Source organism: Hippoglossus hippoglossus, chromosome 13 (assembly GCF_009819705.1).
Source record: "Hippoglossus hippoglossus isolate fHipHip1 chromosome 13, fHipHip1.pri, whole genome shotgun sequence".
Taxonomy (NCBI): Eukaryota; Metazoa; Chordata; class Actinopteri; order Pleuronectiformes; family Pleuronectidae; genus Hippoglossus; species Hippoglossus hippoglossus.
This window is the reverse complement of record NC_047163.1, coordinates 18438797-18453228: the sequence shown is the minus strand read 5'-3', so window position 1 is coordinate 18453228 and position 14432 is coordinate 18438797. Positions and strand designations below refer to the sequence as shown.

The window sequence follows — 14432 nt, the reverse complement described above, 5'->3', positions numbered from 1 at the left end:
ATACTCCATATTTCACTTTAGAATGAGCCATATCTTTTTATCTTGGTATCGCTTCAGGTTACTGTTACATAGGCCCTGTCTACAATACGAACGGTGTCATTAACATGCAATTGTCACGTATGTGTGTCAGTGTGTGTGTGTCACAGGACAGTGAAGGTTTCTGTAGATAACGAGTATAAAAATATCCTTCATCTATGTGACAGCTTCATGACTGTTGTGTGTCTTAAGTATGTATTTTGTGGGGTCTTGATCCGTTTGTGTGTGTGATGGCAAAGATGTGTGTTGACAGTGTGTCTGCCAGCACATTTTCTGTGTCTGTCTTTGTGTACACTGCTGTGTTCCAGCTGTCTGAGTGTATAAGGCACAGTGGGTGGACAAACACTGAAGTGACTTTCACACACAGCGTGGAATGGCTCGGGGGCCTGTGCTATAATAGAGAGTGTCTGTGAGTGTTGACTATGCAGGAGTGTGACAAGACCACAGATTACAACATTAGTGTAAAGTGCTTTAAACATGAACATTGATTGTAAGTAAAGATAATGAGAAATCCAGAACAAGATAAATACAAATGCCATTTAATCCAAGTTTCTCCTCCGAGTGTCTCATTACCACCGCCAGGTCATGTTGTCTGTTAGTTAGCAGAATGACACTGAAGGACAGATTACAATCAAACGTGTTGTGGTATGGGTCAGAAAAGAACCCAATCAATTTTGGTGTGGATCCGGATCAGTGGGCTGACGGAAGTTTTTCCCCACCTATTTTAACATTGCAAGAATTTAAAATTGTCATTGATTTCTCAAAGAATAGGTCATGGATCTTGATGGAAGAAAACCGTGCATGTTTAAGGGACTGATATTTATGAGTGAGTGCAATTTGGTGAAGGTCCAAATAAAAATCCAGATCCAGTGAATTTAAGAGAGAAGAGTTACTTTTTACGTAAAAACATATATAGTTTAGCCCATATAGCCAAATAGAGCTTAGTGAGACGTCCTCTGCCCTTAACCCTCGACTAGAGTGAAGAAAAACTACCAAAAGAACCCTTTTAACTGGGGAGGGAAAAAAGTTGAAATCACAGAGAGACACACGTAATGGGATCCCTCTCCAATAGTGCAATAGTTTTGAGCACTAGAACAGAAGATGATTTATACTGTGACATAATTTGTAAAATGTATTTGCTTAATGCCCAAGAATTAACCCCAATAACAAGCTCTCCAGGGACTCAGGGTCTGACTTGAACTTCAAAACAAAAACAAAAACCTGCCATTCTCACAGTTTCACCATCATTAGATCTGAACAGAAAACCACAGAAACCTTGGAGCACAGAGTTGAAGTGATGAGATGGGAAAACTCACAAGACGCTTCCAGTTCCTCAGCTCATTAACAGATCATAACCTCATGACACAGACTTTCCTCTAAAAGCTGCAACAAGTTTCTCTATTCTGGGAACCACGACCATTTCCCAATAAAGAAGAGAACATGGTGATGATTAACACAGTAAACTTTCTTTAATGTTTTCATTACAATAACACTGCACAAGTCCTTCAGACTCATTTGACATTTTGCTCAAATTAATTTGAAATCTTGACTGGATTTTTTCCCCTTCTACTCTCTAAGCACAGGACTTTTCTCCTGAATAATATCCCTTTGGAAATTAAAACATTAACAGTTAAACATTACACATTACAAAATATAGCAAACTGTGTAAAATGTTAGGCAGATGAACTGATGAATCAAAAACTGTGTAAATAAAACTGAATCTTTTCATTCTAACAGCTGGCAGTGAGGAAACCTGAATCAGTCCATAGAAAAATATACAGCCGCTCATCTTGAGGGTTTAGTATCAACTGCCGAGCAGCTGAACATAACATCTGCCTGCCAACTTGTGGCCTGTCTTGTTTTTTAAGTCCTAGTGTTTTATGGCTCACTTTAAAGTACTCCATCACCTCAGCACTTTACAATCCCAGCCCATTTCTAGTTTTGTAATCATAAGACTTTGTCTCTGAGTGTCACACAGGCAAAGCGTCACATCCCAGTGCATCAGTGCAGTCCATTAACTTCCATTAAGCTCCCTCATCGTGTGTAGGACCTCTGCCAGTTGTAAATGGCGTGGATATTATGGGAACACTCTGGCACCCTTTTACATGTACTGACGCTGCGGTGCCGGAAAAACCTGCCCCCTGCCCCTCCACCCAGCCCCCTCCTCCTTGCCGCGAGCTGCTTTGCTCTCTCCTCAGCGGCAAAGAAGTCTGTGGTCGCCCTGAAGAATTCCAGCAGAGCTCTGTGGCTCCAACTGGTCCCACGGCTCGGCACGGCTGGAGAGCCGGCTGCACCGAATGCACCAGCACCACTCCCCTGAGACTGGGTGGAGAAACCACAGTGACCTCCACGGTCCGTTAGGAGGAGAAAAAAATGTGGGTTGGTCTCAAAGAGTTCCAAGGGTATGGTGGAGTAAGTGTCCCCGCGGACTGGGTCATCCCGAGCGCACACGCTCAGAACAGGAATGGCCACTTCGTCCACGTCTCTCAAGGGTTCGTTACGTTCCCAGTAAGCCTCCCAGGTACCTGATGTACTGGTGCTACCACTGCTTCCTGTCGCTGCTGCTGCTGATGGTGCAGGGCCTGTATGTCCAGTCTGACAGAACAGCGCCTCCTCCAGGCTGCGCAAGGAACAGCTAGAAAACAGGGTGTCTGTCTGTATGGTCTCTCCCAGCACCGTCCTGTACCTACGCATACACACACACATTTGCACAACAAAATAGAATCCACACACACACGCACGCACACACACGCACACACACACACACACAGGTAAACAGAGACAACAAGACAAAAATACCAGTAAATCAATTCTGAGGAGCTGCACTGTTCTCACGTTCCCTATTGACATTGATTCAAGAAACTTCACCCGGGTCACGGTCTTTCTCAGAATCAATGACCTGCCCATCTGTTGCTACAGAAACTTCATTGTTTCCTTATTTGTCTCGGTCTGTCCAATAAATGGTTAGTGAGGTTCTGCTTTCATTACAATCCCCTTTGAGCTGGTTTCAGAATTTAGACCATCCTGTTCATATCACATCCTCTGTGATTTCCTCCCGGAGTAAAGTGAAAGAAGAGAAGGAGCCGTTTATCTCTTCCCGTCTTCCAAGACTCTTTATGCTCTCTTCCACTAATGCACCATTTTCCAAGGGAATAGGATTTGCATGTGTTATATATCAGCAATCCCCTTTCATATTACCAATTTAATCATATTAAAACCAATATTTAGAATTCATTAATTCATTTTCATGATAATTTCATTGTTCTGTCCTATATTGGTGAGTACTCATGAGACAACATCACCACAAAGATGTCAGACAGCACAAGAAACAAATGTATTTCTTGATGAATTGTGACACATCTTTCAACAAGTTGTGAACTTTGACAGTTTTAGACAGTGTAAGAAAGGTACTTTTCACCTTTGCCTCCACTTGACCTGTGCCGTAGACTGTATATAAAGATAGAAGACTTGCCTGCTCTCAATGGACCAAAGTAAAAAGTCAAACCAAATTTGATCAAAGATGGTTCCTCTGTTGTTAGGGTAAATAAAATCCAAGCAGTAATAATCTAGATCTACTCTTTAAAGGTCCAGTTTGTAAGATTTAGGTGAAAGAAATCTATTGACAGAAATTTAATATAAAATAATCCTAGTGATGTTTTCACGAGTGTGTTTCCTTCTAAATTATAAAAATGTTTGTTTTATTTACCTTAGAATGGGCCTTTATATTGAAATACTTTATATTTACATCAGGGGGGGGTCCTCTCTATGGAGGCCGCCAAGTTTGTTGTAGTAGCCCGGACTGGACAAACTAAACACCCTTTGAGTTTTTATGAAAACTAAAGGTTACCACAGGTTCTCTTTCATGTTTGGAAGGGGAGGGTGAGGTGAGCGTTATTCAGCTGCCACAGGCAACTTCTCCACTTTATGTCACTAAATTCTACACACTGCAACTTTAATAGAAAACAAAGTAGAATCAATCTTACATACATACTTTGCTCCGAGCTTTTAGGACCATGTTTTCTACCCATTTCTCATTATCTAACTGATTAACAGCATCATCTTTATCTCAATACCTGCTGAGACAAATCTTCTGGTAGAGCACCAGTGCCCACTGCAGGGGCCAGCACAGCCCGTTCTCAAACCAGCTCTGGCAGCGGAACATGGGCGACAGGCAGACGGCTGCCGTCACATAACTCGACGATCCGCACTCCCCCAGGTACGACAGGAGGAGGCCTGACCCGCTGCTCTCGCTCACTGCGTACAGTCTCCCCGCAGGCTGCCTGTAGCGAATGTAGCGCACGGCCTCGCGCAGATCCGCCGGGTCTCCAAACTGCTGCAGCTTGAGGGTGGTGAGCGGGGTGCTGTTGTGGGTGCGGCGGTTGAAGATGGCAGGCAGGTAGCCGTGGGACAGTGCCGCTTCACACAACTGGAGAGAGAGGTTGGAAAAATAAGTAAAGGTAAAGGTAAAGTAAATGTATCTCCAGAAATGTTTCAGCTCAACGATGCCTTTCTTCAACATCTGGATTTATATGAGGGAATATAAGACTGAAATGGTCGACTCTCCAAACACAAAAACGCCAAAGTAATCTTGGTTACATAACTTCCAGTGATATCATTGGTCTCCAAATGGTTAAATCCTGCTTCTTGTGTGCCCTGGAGCAAGTAAAAGAGAACACAGTGTCCCCTTCACATGTTACAATATATGATCTACTTCAACATTTCACTGAGTCAATAATCCTTCCTGATTATTGACTCTGGAAATTTGGCTCAATAACGACTTAAGAAAGCTCTATCTGGTCTCTTGCCGCATTGCAAAATTTTGTTTAACTGTCTTCACTCTCAAATTTTTCATAACAACCAATTTATGTCCTTTGTACCTGTCAGCCTCCAAGCAATTCACGATATCCAGAAACATTTAAATCTAACTGGCACATCTTTATTTTTCTATCTCCAACTCTGCACAGCAATGCACACTAATGTGCCTTGGAACAAATGGCTCTCCACACATCCATCTCAGACAGCTCTGACCAGCCCAAGTGGACTGGTCTCAACAATTTATTCTATTACATCCACATACTTTATTTATGGGAGGACCTGCTGGGGAGCTTACTCTTTCAAATAGAATTTTTTTTTTTTAAATCCTGTTATACATCTTTTACACCAAAATTAGCACATATATGCAGGTCTTCAAACAGGGTTAAACCTGCTAAAAATGTGATTGACTTCTTTCCTCCTGCCAGGAGAGGAATTGCTTTTCTGATTCTTCATGTTTGATGTCACAAACGCTTCAAAAACTGAGGCGCTCTCTCACCTCGCTGTCTTGCCATCCATCAATGCTGATCCCAGCCAGAGCCGATTAAAACCTGTGTCTACTGTAGAGTCATTTGATCTGGGAGTAAATGTTTGTGTCCATTCCCATTGCAGACAAAAGCCAGATGTTAGAGGGTGCGAGTTGGTTTTCTGACTGTAGAAAAGGGTGTTGTTTGTCCCTTTTTGTGCCCCATGGTTGATTTTGTGTGGCCTGGTCACTTAGTTGTTATATCTCAGAATTCAACAATGCCTCCTTTTAGAAGTCAGTTTCCATTTTGCTCCCTGAAATGTCGTCGCTGCCTGCACATGCATGGTAGTGCTTTTTATTGCATGGAAAAGTAAATAACCATTTGCTGGCAGAGGTAAAATAAATCACAGTAAACCACCAGGGTTAAGTGTTGCTCCCTTTCACTGTGTTGTTTATCCATGCTTGAGGTGTACACAGTCATACAACATGAACTGGATTAAGTGCAATCACTTTACTGACACAGTAAAAATGTTTGTCATACCACTGAATAACATGGAACCCACTGTTGTTTAACATACAACAGTGGGTTGTATATATAAACATATACATATATACATATATATAGATTCATCTCTCAACAAATCAGGGTGGTGCCATGCACTTGGCAAGTGTAAGATGTACAGGCATTATAGAGGCAATTGTCAAACACAGTGGGGGGATTTATGAAGGCTATTATGCACAATGTCATTTGTTTAGATGATGCCCATGCAGCCCACAGTCAGCTGCTGAGAAAAGCCTCGACCTGCACGGTGCAGCGTTCCCTGAAAAGGACTTGGAGCGGTGTTGGCAGCAGGAGAGCAGAAAGGACTCGAGTGTGGAAACCTGTGATCTCATGTCTCTGGCAGGAAGACTTCACTTTCACCGGAGAGAAATATCACTACTCTGCTGCATGAATGTGACAACATGAGATATCAGGGCGGTATAAAGTCATTGGTGCTGAACTGAATCAATGCCAATTAAAATGTGTGCACAAATGTGGAATTGATGCAACATTCTTGTTCTATTCAGCACATAAATAAAAGTTGTACGATGGTTGAAATCTTTGGAGGCTGTAGGAGAATGATGTATCCTCAGAGGAAACAGCAGAGCCTCAAAGGCTTCATGAAACGTGATGGTAAGGTGAGGATCTTTGTCACATTGGGTTGCAACTTAGCTTCCTTTACTTCATTCACTAAATTCTTGATCTTGATAAACACAGGGGTTTTAAGTGTTAGTAACATAAATCCGCTCTGGAGGTAGAGCGGCTTGTACTTTGCAGAGGTCGGCGGTTCAATCCCTATCTCCTCCAGTCCACATGTGTCCTTGGGCAAGAGGCTGAACCCCATAAAGTCCAGCACATAGTAGCACTGTATGAATGCGTAAAACTGCTTAAAACTGCATGAGCTGGGGAAAATAAATCTGGCAGGGCTGCAACGTTTTGATTTGAGCAGAAATGACATCCCCCATGTATAAATTGAGAGGCTCTTCCTGCAGAGAAGAATTGATGATTATTCCAGTCGAGCCTCAGAAATTTACCTTTAGAATAAATTGTCCACGTCAGTGTCTGGAAACTAATGCAGGCAACTTGTCTTCCCTGTAAATTTGCAGCGTCAATCTGCTTCATCTCACCACAGAGAAAAGTGTTCTTTTTCTCAGAGGTTTGGTGCTTATAAGCAGATAAAATGTCCGATTTGAAATGAGTTTCGTTTTTGCTTTAGATTTACAGAAACCCCAGGATACTGCCAGAGCAGCTGCAGAATCACGGCATTAAATATTTAACAGCTCAGAGACACTGCAGTCGTATTTTTGCCCCTTTCTATATAAAAAGAGGATTTACTCAGCCAGATACAGGCAGCGTGAGTAAAGCTCCGAGCAGATCTAATACATTGGAGCCTCATTCATTCACTAACTCATTCATCAGCCTCTTCCAAAGATAACGTTGGATCACTGAGATTCAAGAGGAACATGTGAGGGGGAGTGGAGAGCAGCTCTCAATGAGCCTGAATCACTTCAGTTCAGTTTCCTTCCCACAGGTATTGAGATATTTAACATTTCAAAGGAGCTGCAGCCGGGTGATGAATGTTGTGCCTTAGATTGAATCAGGTGAAGTTATGTTGCCCCGGTTATGTCTGCATGCTCCAGTATTAGCAAGCTACAGCTGCACGGTGTAAACCACGGTCACACAGTGTGGTGATGCACTGTGTGAGTCACCCAGGCACACTGAGCGATGAGGAGGTACTGCACTGCGTTAACTACTAAACACAGAGTGGATGGAACACAAGAAGAAAGTGGTCAGGGAGAATTGACCACATCCAAGGATATTGCAACGGCTAAATCTGTTACATTGTGTGTCACTGAAAGTTTTGGTCTGGAGGTGAAGCAATGACTCATGACCAAGGAGGAATAATTTTGAAGATGTGATTGTGAAGGCAGTGGTTATAGCACTATCGCCTCACAGCAAGACAAACCTGCTTCTTTCAGTGTGCAGTTTGCATCTCTGTGTCTGCGTGGGTTTTCTAAAGCCCCTTTTCTACTGCTCAAAAAACACACTAACATCTGGCTCTTGTCTGTAATGGGAATGGATACAATCAGCGCTCGCTTCCGGCTCTAATGACTCTGCAGTAGAAAAGGGTTTTTAATCGCCGTCAATTGGCTGCTTTGAGCTGGTTTACCTGCGTATGGAAAATCTGCGTATACTCACTATATTTGGTTTAAAATGGGTGTAAGATCGGGCTTATCTCTGCAATGGGAATGAAAACAATCAGCACTAACTCCCTGTTCTGATGGCTCTGCAGTAGATGTCGGTTTTAACGTGACACCAGGATTAACGCTTTAATTTCTTCTTTTTTATTTTTCCGCTGCACCTTTTGCGGCGTGCCGTTACGATGTCCATTGCACTTTCGGACATTGGCGCATAAACAGCCACAAACATTTGTGTACTTATTGTATTCCACATCTTGCTAACAACGTGCAACAGCTCTTGTTTGTATCATGCAAGATGCAACACTCGCAAGACAGCGAGGTTTCTGACGAGTTGGTTTCTGGCGTATTCGTGACGTCGAACATTAGTCACACGGGGAAATAAAAGGCAAACTCGACTGGCAATGAAAGGAGTTAATCACATTTATTTTGCATGTTTATTCATGTTTAATATACTTGTGTGTAAAAGAGGTATACGATGACCCTGTGATACGCTGGTGAACTGTTCAGGAGGAAACCCCCGCCTCTCGCCTGATGCCAGCTGGGACTGGCTCCAGTCCACTGTGACTTTCAATGTGGGATAGTGGATGGATGGATAAATTACAAAACTGATGTTTTCATACAACCTGTGATTTGCACATGACACATGCAGCTAAACACTCGATACCGATCATGAGATGTTATTTTAAAGGTTGTGTACATTACTGAAAAACAAGATACTTCAGCTTTGTTCTAAACCAGATTTGCAGACAGAACGTTTCAGGCCGTGTGTTATTTTGAGCTGTGCATTTCGTTTTGTTGAGCTGATAGACTGTGCAGTGTCAGTGCAGTGATAAATTCCTTCAGCAGGGACTCCAGACGCTGGACAACATGCCAGGGCTGTCCCTCACACACACACACACACACACACACACACACACACACACACACACACACACACACACACACACACACACACACACACACACACACACACACACACACACACACACACACACACACACACACACACACACACACACACTGAGCGTCGCATTTCTTACTCTTATCCCCCTCCACTGAAACAATGACAAACATAAATAAAAGAGGGCCCCTGAAAAGTTCAACAATATTCCTCTCAAATCACAGTGTAATGTGATCTGTTTCTGTGAGACCACCACTTCTGTCAAACTAACTTTGGCACATCAAGTTAAATTAAGGATGTTATTCGATTAAAAGCAACAAAGCATCTCACTACAGTGCTCCATCATCTATCCAGGTCAATAGTTTGCCTAAATACTCTTCAACAGGCCTGTGACAAGGGCCATACATGGATTTACTCCTCTGAGTTAGGAACAGGGCAATCGGTGCAGACATTTGAGAGGAATTATGGCGATTTTTGCTGAAAATCTATTTCGTTGAATATTTGTTTTGCTTTAAATCATCCTGCAACTTCATACTGTATAAGCCCTATACAGTATGAAGATAAGCATCACGGACACACATTCAAAGTGGAGAGGAGCTATGAATAATTTGAAGACAACATCACCACAATTAAAAACACCAAGGAGCACTAACTATTTTTCAAGGTAGCTCCTTTCATACCAGCCTCCATAAAACTGTATTTTGTCACAGAGGGTTTGCTGAATTAGTGTTTTCCAAGATGAATGAGAATCAAGTGGTTGGTAAAATGTCAATACCTTTTCATTCTAGCTGAGAAAAAAAAAACATATCCAATGAGTCATTGACAGAATTGCTGCCAAAATCAGATGTAGGGCCAGACACTGATGTAGGAAAAAGTGGGGAGACAAATTTGCATTTTGCTGAGCGTGTGGGAAAAATGTCTTCAGTGTCCCCTGTGTCCACTCGACAAGCTCCCAGCTATTGTTGAATAGTACAAGAGGGCACCTATGGGCGAAAGTTCCTACAGTGTTCACCAAAGATGTAGGTACACACCTTCAAACTAAATTCATTATTGTTCACTGTCATCCCTGAGTAAGTACTGCTGCTCTTAATGAACAGTTTTCGCCTCAGTGCATCGACACCAAGCTGTAAAATTCCCAAAGAGATGAGAAGAAGACATTGCCCTGATCTAATCCCTCTTTCTTTGCCCAGTTGAAACTCTGACATGAACAGATGCTTGATGACCAGAGACATTCACGCCTTGTCTGAAATGGATCATGTGCTTTTTGTCGCTGGTGATATTTACACGATAAAGACATTTCCAAAACTAGGTTTGATGATGTATTTCTGCTGGTATTACTTCCCTCGCTGATCCATTCCAGGCTGTAAATGTAAAAACTTTTACTGCACACGTCTAAAGCTATTATCACTTCCCACATGGAATTTGAGGAATTCCAAAACTGCTCTCTCAGAACGCATGAAGTGAAAAGAATGGTCACAGAACAGTGAAACTATAACGATCCAATCTGCTCTTTCAGGAAACTACGATGGCCGTAACGCACAACATCTGACACAGCTGGATTTCTGCTTATGTGAACATCTACGACCTTTCAGCACGTTGCTCTGAACACAGATCACAAGCCACTGAATAAGAGACTCACTGCTTCATGTCTTTAGCTCCCTTCTGATTTTACAGCAGGGTTGTGTGCATTACACTACGCTAAAGTTTTTATTTGGATTAAACAAATAAGATCATTACCTAACATTTCACTTGATGAGTTTTAGAGCTGTGGATATATGGAAGTTTTTGTTACCTACGGATTTAGCCAGGCGAGCTGTTTCCCTCTGCTTCCAGTCTTTATGCTAAGCTAAGCAAGTCAGCTGCTGGTTGTAGCTTCATATCTACCACAAAGATATGTGTGTGACATATCAATCTTCTCGTCTAACCCTCAGCAAGAAAGCAAAAGACCAATTTTGGCTTAATGTTTAGTGACCACTTTAAGAAATATAAAAATATGAATATATAATGATGAAGGACAGAGATGGAGCAGAAGAAACAAGACAGAGAGACCAGTGTAAATTCACTGATTAACAACTGAAAGACCTGTTAAGTGCTAAGTATCGTCTCTGCACATTTCAAACTGTCTGATGTGGACAGCAGCAGACTAAATAAGAAGCAAACGACAAACCAAGTGTAAAAATATGAATGATTTAAGAGGAGATGGTTCATTTATAAATTCATCAGTTCCTGCAGAGTGCTGTGAAAAAGAGACATTTCCTCCTCTGTCTCCTCTCTGTGTCACAGATATAGACTCGTGTGTGTATGCCCATGCAAACATGACCTCTTTTTTATCTCTGTCTTCCACGCACACGCTGACTGCTTTATACAGTGAAAATCAGCAGTGACAGAAGAAATCTTAATTGGTGTCTATCCCTTGTGGTGCCTCTGCTTCCTGTCCTCCCAAGCGTAACTGGCTGACTCCGTCACAAATACTCTCTACCCTGATAAAGGCCCAAAAAAGAGGCACAAATCCGTCTGAACGTGAGTTGCTCATCATCTCTTTATCATTTTCCTGGGTGAATATTTAAGTAGCCACATGTTTACGTTGTTATAATACTGTTATTTTTGCCTCATCACTTTTCCTCCTCTTTCCTGCCTTCCCCTATTAATATAAGATGTTATTAACTCCAGGCTTATATCAAACCCATTTTGTTGTGTTGGGACAATCCAGTTGTTGCACACTTGTTATTTCTGACATGGAGCTGACAGGAAGCCGATGACTAATTTGCACACAGAGTTTACAGTACCAGATGAAATGAGCTAGCTAGCGCGACGCCAGGTGCCCAGAGTGATGTGAGAGCCAACAGGCATTCATGTGGAGCAGCACTGCACTCCCACTGGCCCCTCGAGTCAAGGGATGCTTTGTAATCCCTCACTCAATTACCTCAGTCAGGGCATTCAAAGAACAGTTGAAAGACTCGTAATGCTTCTGCTCCTTTTTTTTTTTTTTTTTCCTTTTTCTGTAAACTGAGTTTACCATTGCTAAAAGTCAAGTGATTTCCCTTGCCCAATTGCCATTGTTGATTTGCACAAGCATCTTCCCAATACTTCTTTAAATGATTATTACGTCTCTTTTGATTGGTTTCCTTGTTAAAATACTTTGTGCGGATAAAGTGTCTGGACATTTGTGTAAATGTGTATCATGCATTTCATGGTTTCTATATTTCTTCATTTGAAATCAGTTTGCTCTTTTATCAGGGATTTTTTTTATCTCTTTATTAAACAGTGTGAGATTTTATCCTTTTAAGTTTTCAAGGATTTCTCAGAGACTAATTCATGGACCTTGATTTAACATTAAGAGAACTGCTCTCTATAAATGTGTGTAGTTTAGTGTAGTTTGATTTAACTTGTTTAAATTTAGCTTGACTGGTGTGCCTTGGCAGAGGAATGCACTTTATACCAAGTGCAATCACTTCTTTGAATTTCAGCTATAAATATACTCATATGTACCTTTTTAAGTGAAGAACTGCTACTGTTGGTGCAATGACAAACACGCAGTGCCTTGCAGCTTACCATTTTCATCGTGTTGATGTCATAATAGATTCAAGACACACGAGCAGCTACAAAGTCATCTAGTGAGGGGATCTTGATCTTTATCAATGAAGTGGACACAAATGGCTTTTTGTAAGCAGCGTCATGATGCTAGAGTCTGCAGATGGACGAGATATCAGTTTGAAGATGATTGAGGTACCCAATCTGATTAGCTCTGGTTATTTCTGGTAGGACGTTCATCTCTGTAATAAAGTAAATGCAGTGGAGTCCATGAGTGAGACGCGTGCATTTACCTTCAACACGTTTCTAGTGATTTTCCCAAAGGAGTTCGGGATGATGAGGAGAATCGGACTGGTGGAGTGACTGGAAGTTCTGCGTCGCTTCTGGTAGGATGGCACAGCCCAGTCCAGGGCCACCAGCCCGTCGTCGCTCAGCTGCAGGTTGTCCCGCACGAACTGGACCGGACAGTCGTAGGGCCAGCACGCCTCGTACGCGCTCTGGAGGAAGGCGCTGGCCCGCCACGTCCAGCCGACGCACGGCGAGTAATGGCTGAAAGTCCTGCAGTGTTTCAGGAGGTAGTTGGCCAGCGCGGAGGGTTTGCAGATCAGTGCCACGGTGCGCGCTTTCTCATCGGCCCGGGCACCGTCCCTCTCCTCCCGCTCCTCCGAGACGCACCTCCCGGTCTTGTCCCTCACCGCCTGATGTGGAATCCCCAGTCCTTGGAGCAGAGCATCCGGGGGGCTCTCGGTGCCAAAATATTTGGAGCCCGGCCATATCAGGACCACCAGGATCACAATGCACAGAGCCACGAGCCATCCCAGCATTTGCACGGTTAGAGGGGGGGGGGACAAGATGAGCTCAACACGCACGTTTTCCACACTTCAGAGCACAATGTAGTCAAGTGTTTGCATGAGAGGAAACAGTCAGTGGAGACATGCTCAGTCTTGCAGAGAAGGTGCTTGTTTTTATATCTAAATCAGCTCCTTACTGAAGTTTGGTGCCTACGGAGCCAAAGACGCACCAGTTCCTCGTCGTCACCGGCGTGCCGTCGCGCCTACTCTGCGTTTCCAGGTCGCTCCGAATCCGACGTCATGTTTCCATCTTTTTTAAAATAAAGGATGCGAGTCTCTCATTGTTGAGCTTAGTTCCCGACTGTGTGTGTGCTCCACCGGTGCTTCCCCACCAACAGCTGGGAGCGCAAGAAATGAGTAGGAGCGACCCGCGGAGCCGCCTCCCATCCCGTCCACCCCCCTGCGAGAGAGCAGGTGCCGCGTGCACGAGAGAACCTCTGCTGATAAGGACCTTTTTAAAAAGAATAAATACTTCCAATATGAACCATGCAAGAAGGTAACTTCATCTCTCTCTCTCTCTCTCTCTCTCTCTCTCTCTCTCTCTCTCTCTCTCTCTCTCTCTCTCTCTCTCTCTCTCTCTCTCCCCTCAAACACCCCAGCATCCACATGTAGGCTCCGACGGGGGGGTATAAGTATTTGGTCATCACTCACATCATATCTTTGTAATCATATCTGGGGGAGATTAAGTGATTAAGTCGGAGCCGAGATGCCAAACACTAACCTGTTCTACTGTTGCAATAAACCAGAGATTTCTGTATTATTGTGGAGAATCTCCTGCTGCATTGTTTATGTTCGAAAGGCAACGTCCAGAGAATGTCGGGACCTCATTGTGCAGACATTCTCCGGAGTTCATGTCTGAAACTGGCTTGTGTGTAGGGCATTTGAGCACCAGGTTAAAATAACATTTTCTTTTGACTTAATCACATTACTGTAACTTTCACATTTTGAGTAAAGCCCATAGTTGTTATTGTGCATGACTCAAAGACGGCTCTAGTAAGGTTGATGAATTCAGGGAAAGTGAGCTTTGTCATCTGTATGTCAGGAGCATGTTGTTTTGGACTCTGGCAGCAAAGCAAAGTGCAGCAGCACGCCG

General features: G+C 43.2%; 1 protein-coding gene across 1 annotated transcript; it reads right to left on the bottom strand.

Annotated features, from left to right (window-relative positions):
• Nucleotides 1–1490: 1490 nt before the first annotated feature.
• Nucleotides 1491–13699, bottom strand: abhd15a (abhydrolase domain containing 15a). The gene is made up of 3 exons (XM_034605320.1): nucleotides 12782–13699; nucleotides 4110–4462; nucleotides 1491–2722 (listed from the first exon to the last, which is right to left on the bottom strand). The coding sequence occupies exons 1-3, from the start codon at nucleotides 13310–13312 to the stop codon at nucleotides 2071–2073; spliced, it is 1536 nt and encodes a 511-aa protein (XP_034461211.1). The 5' UTR covers nucleotides 13313–13699; the 3' UTR covers nucleotides 1491–2070.
• Between the last annotated feature and the right edge of the window lie 733 nt (nucleotides 13700–14432).

Bases quoted from the DNA above. Each gene is read 5' to 3' on its own strand.
- abhd15a (XM_034605320.1), bottom strand. From the start codon at position 13,312: ATGCTGGGATGGCTCGTGGCTCTGTGCATTGTGATCCTGGTGGTCCTG. The intron at 4,463-12,781 runs GTAAATGCACGC...CTCTCTCTCCAG, and splicing joins TCACTAGAAACGTGTTGAAG to TTGTGTGAAGCGGCACTGTC. The intron at 2,723-4,109 runs GTATTGAGATAA...GTGTATGCGTAG, and splicing joins CAGAAGATTTGTCTCAGCAG to GTACAGGACGGTGCTGGGAG.